Raw genomic sequence first — 10,985 nt, forward strand, 5'->3', positions numbered from 1 at the left:
TGACTGAAATAACCACTCGTTACAACCGAGGTATGCAGCAAAGCATTTGTGAAGCCACAACACGCACAACCTTGAGGCGGATGGGCTACAACAGCAGAAGACCCCACCGGGTACCACTCATCTCCACTACAAATAGGAAAAAGAGGCTACAATTTGCAAGAGCTCACCAAAATTGGACCGTTGAAGACTGGAAAAATGTTGCCTGGTCTGATGAGTCTCGGTTTCTGTTGACATTCAGATGGTAGAGTCAGAATTTGGCGTAAACAGAATGAGAACATGGATCCATCATGCCTTGTTACCACTGTGCAGGCTGGTGGTGGTGGTGTAATGGTGTGGGGGATGTTTTCTTGGCACACTTTAGGCCCCTTAGTGCCAATTGGGCATCGTTTAAATGCCACGGCCTACCTGAGCATTGTTTCTGACCATATCCATCCCTTTGTGGCCACCATGTACCCATCCTCTGATGGCTACTTCCAGCAGGATAATGCACCATGTCACAAAGCTCCAATCATTTCAAATTGGTTTCTTGAACATGACAATGAGTTCATGAGTTCATGCTATCCTATCAATATGGGCCAACATTTCTAAAGAATGCTTTCAGCACCTTGTTGAATCAATGCCACGTAGAATTAAGGCAGTTCTGAAGGCGAAAGGGGTCAAACACAGTATTCCTAATAATCCTTTAGGTGAGTATATTTGGAGACCATCTGTTTCACAGTTTTCACTTAAGCCCATCAGGCTGCACTGTGTGATTTGACCACAAGATGGAGATCTGCCCTCAGTAAAGGCATTTATGTCCTGTTTTCTTCAATAGGAAAGCAGGACATTCAGAATAAAATCACTGCAGTGTGATTCTTTTCTAGCTCTTCATCGTTCAGTCTTTTTAACTTTGAAGTTTATATCTATATTTTTATCAAAACAATACAGGGGTTCTGTGCTTTTCATGCAAGTATATTTACTTTTAGCACAAACATGCTCTTGTCCAAAGGTCAGATTCAGCTTCAGAATAGAGTAGACTGGGTTCAGTAAAGGTTTGACAAGTTGAAGGGAAACCACCCTGGAGTTGGTCTTCTAGCGTCCAATGTTCAGTCTTTGCCAAATTGGAAATGGTGTAATAACCTTCTCTACCAGATACAGATCACAGAGAAGAGTTGACACAATGACTGATATCAGGAGACTGTTTGTTCCCTTGCTGCCTGCCTTTCTGTATATTTATGCTTTCTCCCTATTACACACATTATTAGTTTCATATATATGTATATATATATATATATATGCACACATATAGTCCCATACATTTTCACCATTGTTAGCATTGTGAGGCAAGATCACAAATGTGTTTTTTTGTTTGCTCTGTAGCCTACACCTAAAGCATCCTTCATTTACCTTAATTTACAGAACAATACAATAGCTGAGTTAATTTGAGTAAGTAAACTTGTACAATTAATGCTTACAAGACGTTGAGTTCATTTATTGTTATCATTAATGTTGTGTTGTCTTTGTCACATATCATCTACTTTATTACGTGTTGGCCTAACTCAGGTAGTACTCAGATGTGTCCTAATCTAATATATCAGAAGAAGAACCATGATGAAAAGGCAGAATTAGGCATTTCATTTTATTTTGATTAAATTTATTTGAACAGAGTTATGTCAATTAGTTAAACAACAAATGTATTGTTACTAAATGTTAATTTAATTGTTATTTTGTCCAATCTAACAAGTTTATTTGTAACTTGGAGGACATCAAAAGGCAACAACCACCTGCTTCATTCTATTTGATTTCTTTTCATGTAAAAAATAAGTTTGTAACTATGCTTGGTAAAATGCATCTTGTTGAAACCCCATGCAGAACCTGGGGATTCATTTAAATAAAAGCAATTGCAATCTCAAGATGATGAAGATGAAATGAAGATCTGAGTGCTTGTTAATTCAACCCCTCAAATCGTTCAACTCTTATAAATAAAATATGCAAAATTAAAATAATTGAATCCTCTCTATTGCTGTGTTTTCAAAGCTCCAAAATAATACAGGATAAAAAAACACGAGTGAAATAAAAAAAACAACAACTATCTGGCCGACCTTAAAAGCAAAAATATCATTCGACCTTAACTGAGGGGGCTCGGTCAAGTTGATCGAGTGACGTCTCCTCCGCTGATTGGCTGCATTTTCGAGGTATGTGCTTGTGCAAATGAGGGGGTGGGGTTGTAGAAACTAGAAGGTGACGTCAGTTCCCCCGTTCGCATAGAGCGAAACAAACATGGCGATAGACTCGAGTGGACGGGGGTCCACGCTTACTTTACTCGTCTTTTCTTGTGTTTTTGCGGGTAGGCAGGCTGAGGCGGCGGCTTGGGAGTCAAGAGGCGCCACTCGGATACTCGGCATGAGGCTGGAGACGAGCGACACGCCGGCGGAAACCACCGAGAGGGGGGTTATTCAGGTAACCGAGGGCAGCAACACCCTCTTCAGGTTCTACGGGCTCCACTTGTTCACCAACAGTTCGGGGCTCATCGGCTTCACGGAACTTTACTCCAGTGACAAAGAGGATGATGCTTTCGGTGCAGTCATGGTCCCCTTCAACAGGACTTGTTCTGAACTCACGAAGGATATAGTAGTGAAGGGGTCCATGGAGGTGAGCAACCAAAACACCTCTGGGGTGGTGAGCCTCAATATCAAGCAGCTCCGCAAGAACGAGGCGGTGAAGGTGTTCGGCTTGTGCGTCCGCGACACCCATGACAGGGACGAGACGTGGTACCTGCTGGACGATAGAGACGGCAGACTGCGGGTGGTGGAGGAGAAGAAGTCCCTGCTCCCCATCTGGCTGCAGGTGATCCTCATCTCCTTCCTGTTGGTGCTGTCCGGTATGTTCAGCGGGCTCAACCTGGGGCTGATGGCGCTGGACCCGATGGAGCTCCGCATCGTGCAGAGCTGCGGCACCGAGAAGGAGAAGAAGTACGCGCGGAAGATCGAGCCCATCCGCAGGAAGGGCAACTACCTGCTGTGTTCGCTGCTCCTCGGAAACGTCCTGGTCAACACCACCCTCACCATCCTCCTGGACGACCTCACTAACTCCGGTGTCGGCGCTGTGATCGCGTCCACGGTCGGCATCGTTATTTTCGGCGAAATCGTCCCGCAGGCGCTGTGCTCCCGGCACGGCCTGGCAGTCGGGGCGAACACCATCCTAGTCACCAAGTTGTTCATGCTGTTAACTTTCCCTCTGTCGTGGCCCATCAGCAAGCTCCTCGACTGCGTACTGGGCCAGGAGATCGGCACCGTGTACAACCGGGAGAAGCTGGTGGAGATGCTGAAAGTCACCGAGCCATACAATGACCTGGTGAAAGAGGAGCTCAACATGATCCAAGGCGCGCTGGAGCTCAGGACCAAAACCGTGGAGGACGTCATGACGCCGATCGGCAACTGCTTCATGATCCACAGCGACGCCGTGTTGGACTTCAACACCATGTCCGAGATCATGGAGAGCGGGTACACGAGGATACCTGTGTATGAGGACGAGCGCTCCAACATCGTGGACATCCTGTTCGTCAAGGACCTGGCCTTCGTTGACCCGGACGACTGCACCACCCTCAAGACCATCACCAAGTTCTACAACCACCCGGTCCACTTTGTCTTCCACGACACCAAGCTGGACTCCATGCTGGAGGAGTTCAAGAAAGGTTTGTGGATTTTTTTCAAGGGGTTGTCATGCAAGTTAGAGACACCTCGATGAGGGTGATGATAAATCAAAGTCATGTTAGTGGGTGTGTCACGTGTTACTATTTTTCCTTCAAGATGTGCATGTGAAGCTTGGATAATACAGACACCACACAGTCACCCTGTAGTTCATTTGGATGAAGCTCATATTATTATTATTTTTTTTATGAAACCTTAAGAGGTTTTGAGGCTTCTCTTTCCTAGTGTGGTTTCCCTGTTTGGCAGATGTCCTCATGATCATTTACACCTGATCCCTTAAACCATTTCTGTCCTTCAGATTACCTCATGCTGTAGGGAATGTGATGGATTCAGGCAATTCAGACATTCAGACCAGTTTAGTGAGCAGCTAGGCTGTTTTTAAACAAGGAGGTTGACCTTTGACCTCTATGTGGAGAAAGCCATGCAATACAGTACGTTTCTGTCTTGGGGATCAGCGAAGTATGAATTAATGTTTATTGCAACACGGCATAGAAACACTTTTTGTTTGCTTCTAGATACGTGATGGGATATTGTGTGTATTCTACCAACAAATGCTTTTTATTTAGCTGATGCTCTTGTTATCCAGAGTGTCAGGGTGAAGTTCAGTGTCTTGTAATGAAGCTGACATGATGCGCCTGTGGTTACTATTTAATAGGAGTCTCTGTCTGCCAGACTCCCTCTTGTTTTGAGTATTTGATAACAAAGACATTTAGAATTGATTTTATCACGTTTAAAGCTTGTCTGGATTCGGCCCAAAGCTACATAGCAGAAACGTTGTGCCAAATCTGAAGGTGCCTGTGCTTTTACCATCTTTTTACGTGATGTCATATTTTTATTCCTTTTATCTGTTTCAAGTGTTTTTTTTCTTATCACGTTTTCATTGTGTCTTATCATCTTGTTGATCTTGTTTTAACTTGAACTTTACCTTACTCTTGCCTTGCTTCGTCTGGCGTCTGTTGTGATACCACACTGTGAGTACCCAGCTTTTGGTTTGTCTGTCAAAGCACTTTGTAAACTGTTTTTTTAAAGGTGCTACTATTATTATTATTATTATTATTATTATTATTATAATATTACTTTTAAATTTCAAGCTGTTGTTAGGCTGGTAGTATTTTCTCAGTGTGCAGGATGTTGCCATCTTTATCATTTACTACATTCAGCCTGTAGACATCCTTGAAAGGATTATCAAAGAGAAATTAGGTTTATTTCTTGCAGTCTGAAGTATAAGCAGCACTTCAAGAAAATAAAATGTTAATCTAAATCAGTTATTCTGGCAAACATGACTCAGTGTTGAGGCTTTGTCAGTAATGTAAAGTCAGTCAGGTTTGTGATGTCAAAAACACTTCACACACGTTTTACTTCTGTCTTTTGCTCTGTCGCTTTTCCTCTTTCAACACACACACACACACACACGCGCGGATGCACAAACACAAACACTCCCTCTCTCAGGAGGACGTACGCACACTGACGCCATCCCCCGCAGGGATATATTTTTGTATCTCCTCTCAAGGTCACAGACAGTAGACCCAAACACCCTTACGGGGTCTATATCTCAGCACAGTGAGGAATGAGCAACTTCCCCTCTGTCTCTGTAGTAGTATCAGTGTCAGACGTAGTAAAAAAGGTAAAATTTCACTGGACTTTGTTGGCAGTCTCAGCTCTGTGTTTATGCCGGCATGATTTTTGTCCCACTAAATGCATCTCAACAGAATAACAGTATCTTAGTTCACATCTTTCATCGTTACTTTGCACACAGTCGCTGTTGATTGAATTTTGAGTTGCTGGAGTGGTGGTGCACGGCGCCGTATGACATCTGGCCAAGAAATGGCTCTGCGGCTCATTTTAGTATAAGCTTGGCTGGTTTGGCAACAAACTGCAGTGCCCCCCCCCCCCCACACACACACACACACTCAGCTACATGCAGAGCTGATAACAGTCTACATTGGCGCAAAGCTCGGCAGAAAGATTTACTGTAAGTAGTTATGAGAAGACACTCAGTAGAGTTTGTGTTGAGCCCTCAGTGACTCTCAAAGACATCAAAGTATTAATGGACAACATTTTCACGAGAAATGTTTGATTTGCCATTTTTCCTGAAGTCAAAGCTGGACTTTTACATATAAATGAATGTCCTTTACATTTAAGCCACTCAGAGCTGATTAGCCTGTCACCGCCAGATAAATCTCTCAGTAGTACAGGAGGCTTTAAATCTGGTGTCTGTGGCGACACTAATGATGCGTTTTACATCAACCAGCAACGATTGGTTTGCCAGGGTCTACCCAGAGCCATGTACAGAGCTCCACGATCCACCATTGCTGTGTTTAAAAAAAAAAAAAAAAAAAAGAAGGAAAAAAAACTAAAATGAAAGGTCCATTGGAGAGAATATTGGAAATTGTATTTTTAGATTATTATGATTGTATGGTCTGTGTTAATATGCTGTATTGAATGCAGTCCTGCCATTATTATGGTATTTGTAACATATTTGCAGTAGGCTATGTAGCTATTGCATTTACTTTACCTAAAAACAATGGAAGATTATCTTGGAACTGTGGAAATGTTTTGTATTTTTTAACAGTTTCTGAACAAAAGCCTGTGGCACGCTCAACATGAACAGTGTTTGTGTAGTTACTCTCACTGCCAAAAGGGGAGACAAAAGTTCCACACCGCAGGTTTAAATTATCTAAGTGGATCTTGTAAACTAACTACATTATTCCGATTAACATGTAAAAGGATTTTGCTTTGTTAGCCCATTCTGTGATTGCTATAATTTGAAAAAGGTCATATTCAAAGTAAGCTTGGTTGAATTTAGTTACTCCGATTTTAGTTGCATTATTGAAAGCTATTGTAAACACATCAACACCTTAATGGGAAATATGAGTAATTAAATAATTGTAACTGTGTGATACGGTCTGCCTTCCAGCCCTGCTGTCTAATGAATCTAGTATTCAGCAGCTTGAGACCTAATATTTTGCAAAATCTGCATGAAGAGAGCCACATAGGTAAACCTGACAGAAAAATTCAGTACTGCGGGAAAAGCCTGATGATGGGGGGGGTCGGCTTCCATCGAACAGGTCCTTCTCTGTTGCAGGTGACAGTTAAACAAGAAATAAGAGGAGCTCAAAAATGTTCCTATTTAAACAGCATATCATTTCAGTGGGATCAGCGCAGTCCATTTCAATGTAGTCAATGTTTTTTTGTAACTTGTTTTTGTAAACCCAGCGTGTCTGATAGCCAAACAGACTATTTATAATTTAGCCATATAGAGTATAGTCAGAAATAATGCCAGGACCACGTGGTTCACATGAAGCTGCTTCCACTACAAAGAGATTGGACACCTTTAAAAGTAAAATGTTCGAATCTGCAGGTAAACCTGTCATTTATTTCCACAGCAGCATGTATCTTTCAGGATTAAGTGTGATTTCTTTGTAGCTTTAGTCTGAGACCAACTGGGTACTTTCTTTGATCCAACTGTATAAAATGTGACTTAGTTCCGAGAAACAATGGAAAGGCATATTTCTACATTTGAGGCACTTCATTTGCAGAGAGGAGAGACTGCACTTTGTATTTTAAATAACTTTTTTTTTTTTACTCATTAAACCGTATGACAGATAGTCTTGCATGCAATACAAAAACGCAGCAGATAGTACTTCATTTCAAAGAAGTTGCAAAACACCGGCCCCCTGCCTCTTCTCTGACCTGACTCCCCGCTTACAGCTCAAGTTCCTCTGACTTGCCGTTTGGCATCAGTTACCACGGTGATGGCATCCAACAGCGTCAGTGTGTGTACCCAAGGTTTCTTTTGCTTGTGCTCTAAATATCAAATCTACTCGGTCAAGCCAAGATTTGAACGGTTTAGAAGTTTAGTTCTGAATGGAATCAATCCTTTATATTCTGACATTTTTACTTGACTCTGTGTGTGTGTGTGTTCTCAACAGCATTTTCAGTCAACATGACATGACCTTTCATAAGGACTATGAAGTGACCTTATTAGATGAGATGAATTTTTAATGATGTGCTGACTGTCATTGCAGGAAGTAATAACACAGCAGGGCACTCTGCCTCCCTTAAATAACACCAGTATAGTATCAAGAAATAAAACATCTAAAACATAGCATAGTGCTATTGTAATGTAAAAAAAAATAGTTATATATTTTATTCCTCCATGTAAGCATTTTATAAAAAAACTTGTTGAACATGGAGCTGAAACAATTAGTTGATTTAATCGACTAGTTGATTGACAATGAATCGGCCACTTCTGTGCAAAAATTTACATGTACATGCTTCTCAAATGTTAATATTTTTTTAGTATGTTAAGATTTTCTTGGTCTTGTACGATATTAAACCTCATGTCTTCAGCATTTGGACTTCTAGTTGGACAAAACAAGACTGGAATATTTCAGCTGGGGCTTTGAGACAGGCATTGTTTACTTTTTCATGACATTTTATGGAGCAAACGATTATTCTTTTAATCAAGGAAATAATCTACAGATTTATCGATAATGAAAATAATCGTTAGTTGCAGCCCTACTAGAACTCAAAGCCAGTGAATAGCTATAAGATAACAATGTTTACAACAGCTCTTTCCATCCAACAATACTGGACCAGCTGTTGTTCAGAATCAGTGTGATGGAGCATAGTGCAAAGGATGCTGGAATAAATAAATATTATGTGCAGGTGTTCTGTACATGAGTTAGGTGGATTTGGTATATGGGGTATACAATATGCAATGTGACAATATGAACAGCTCTGAAATAATCTGTGAATGATGAATTAATTATAGGTGCTAGTCAGTAAACAGGTGGCTGGTTGGAGGCAGAGTTTCTGGGTTATTGCACAGGAATGGTTCCTGACACTGTTCATCAGAGTCAGCTGTTCATCAGAGTGATGGTTTGAGGGAAGAAACTGTTCCTCAGTCTGTTGGTTTTGGTGTACAGTGCTCTGTAGCGCCTAACAGAGGGGAGGAGCTGGAACAGGTTGTGTCCGGGGTGAGATGGATCTGCAGTGATGTTTCCTGCCCGTTTTCTGACTCTGGAAATGTATCAGTCCTGAATGGAGGGCAGGTTGGCACCGATGATCTTTTCTGCTGTCCTGACTGTCCGTTTTAGTCTGCTCCTGTCCTTTTTGGTGGCCGTTCCCATGACCGTTGTGTCGTTAGCGAACTTCAGGAGTTTGACAGATGGGTTTCCTGAGGTGCAGTTGTTGGTGTAGAGCAGAGGTGGGCAATTAATTTTTACAAGGGGCCACATGAGAAACCTGAATTGTGTCAGAGGGCCACACCAACAATAACTTGAACTTAATTTATTCATCTCCACAAACAATGAAAAACAACAAACCGCTGAACAAGTTTATAGGAATACAGCAATACAACAAACAAAAACTTGTAATGTTTTCCACCTCATTTTACCTCTTCAGTGAGAATAATCCAGTCTGTTCTGGGCTTGAACAAGTGCATTGAAATCTGGCTGAATATCTGAGGTGGCTATGCGAAGGACAGCTGAGAGGTGGTCATCAGTGATAGAGGATCTGTGTTTGGATTTGTTGAACTTCATCACTGAGAATGTCTGTTCACATACATAGGTAGATCCAAACAGGACAAGAATCCTCTGACCATGCCTCCTCAGGTGTGGAAAGTTCTCCTCTTTGAGGGAGGAGTAAAAGTCCAGCAGTGAGACTGACCTGAAGTGCTCTGCCAGAAGCGTGTCAGGCTGCAGGTCAATGAGTTCCATCTGGACATCACTTGGTGCATTATCCACATTGCAGTTGAAGGGAGAAGACACCATGTGCATTTCACTCTCAAGAGTTTTGAAATCTTGAAATCGCCTTGAAAACTCTCCATGCAGTGCTTCTAACATGGTTGAGTACTTGTGGAGGTGATCGGCTGATCTTGTGGCTTCCTTTAGTGTTGGCAGGTGTGTCAGAATGTTGTCCTTCACTTGGCTTGAGAGAAGCTGCAACTTTCTCATGAAAGCCTTCACTGCACTGTACATCTCATGCACAAAAAGGCCCTTGCACTGCAGTTTGACATTTAGTTCGTTCATGAGTGCAGTCACATCCACAGCAAATCCGAGGTCTGCCACCCAGTCTTCATCTGAAAGCTCTGGGACGTCATGTCCTTTCTTCACACAGAAATCCTGAATCTGGTCTCTCAGATCCCAGACACTTTTCAGCACTTTGCCTAGGCTGAGCCACCTGACGGTGCAGTGATAGCTTATGTCACCATGTTCAAGCTCATTTTCCTCCAAAAGTGCAACAAATTGCCTGTGATTTAATGCTCTCCCTCTGATAAAGTTAACTGTTTTAGTTACAGCATCAACAACATGGTTCATTTTTAACACTGTCTTACACAACACTTCCTGATGTGTAATACAATGCAAAAATGTCAACTTCTGCACAGGGTTAATTTCTGTCACTTTATCCTGCATTCTCTTTAAAAGTCCAACATTTTTCCCTGTCAGATTTGGACAACCGTCTGTTGTCACACCTACCAGCTTGTCCCATTTCAGTCCTAACATGTCCAAACATGCATTTACCTCTGTGAACAAGTCATTACCAGTGGTTGTGCCTTTTATTGACTGCATGGCCGCCAGCTCCTCCGTGACTTTAAAGTCTGCAGTTATCCCACGTAAGAAGATGAGGAGCTGGGCGGTGTCACGTACATCGCAGCTCTCATCCAAAGCCAGAGAAAAACAGTCAAAGTCCAAGTTCCCAGCGATGTCCTCAACCCGCCTCGTTACGGTGCGTCGGGAGAGTGACACGTTCTCAAACGCGGCCTTTTGGCCTTTTTCTCCGGACATATCAGTGCAACAGAGTCCAATAAGCACTCCTTAATGAACTCGCCGTCAGAAAACGCCTTACTTTTTCTGGCGATTTTGTGAGAAATTACATAACTTGTCCTGACGGCTGCATCTCTGGGGGTGTGAAGTTTGGTAAAAAGGCCTTGTTGGGTTTGCAGTTTTGCTAGCAACGCATCAGACTCCTTTGCGCGCTCTTCGTCAGTCAAATTTCTGTATTTCTCCTCATGCTTGGTGGTGTAGTGACGATTCAAATTATAATCTTTCAACACAGCGACCTGTGTACCACAAATTAAGCACACAGCATTACCTTTAATTTCTGTAAAGAAATACTTGGCAGTCCATGTCTTGTTGAAAACGCGGCATTCCTTATCAACTTTTCTTTTCTTAGCGTGAGCTGACATCTTGGGGTAATCTGGCTAGCATCACTTGTCCCTGTTCACCTACGCGCGTGTGCGCGGGAGCTGTGCGTACACACGGAAGACACAAACACAAACGTAGCGCTTTC

The 10,985-nt window shown here is 42.4% G+C and overlaps 1 protein-coding gene across 3 annotated transcripts in view; it reads left to right on the top strand.

Moving 5' to 3' along the window:
* Positions 1-2,234: 2,234 nt before the first annotated feature.
* Positions 2,235-10,985, top strand: part of LOC123960119 (metal transporter CNNM4-like) — a 52,516-nt gene continuing 43,765 nt past the window's right edge. For 2 of the 3 annotated variants that reach the window (XR_006822446.1, XM_046034668.1), the window contains exon 1: positions 2,235-3,673. Coding sequence is in view for 2 of the 3 variants with exons in the window: in XM_046034668.1 (XP_045890624.1) it covers positions 2,260-3,673 (1,414 nt within the window). In the remaining variant the exon portion in view is untranslated. The remainder of the gene's footprint in view (positions 3,674-10,985) is intronic. The other variant, XM_046034669.1, reaches the window with a different exon arrangement.

Source organism: Micropterus dolomieu, linkage group LG21 (assembly GCF_021292245.1).
Source record: "Micropterus dolomieu isolate WLL.071019.BEF.003 ecotype Adirondacks linkage group LG21, ASM2129224v1, whole genome shotgun sequence".
NCBI lineage: Eukaryota > Metazoa > Chordata > Actinopteri > Centrarchiformes > Centrarchidae > Micropterus > Micropterus dolomieu.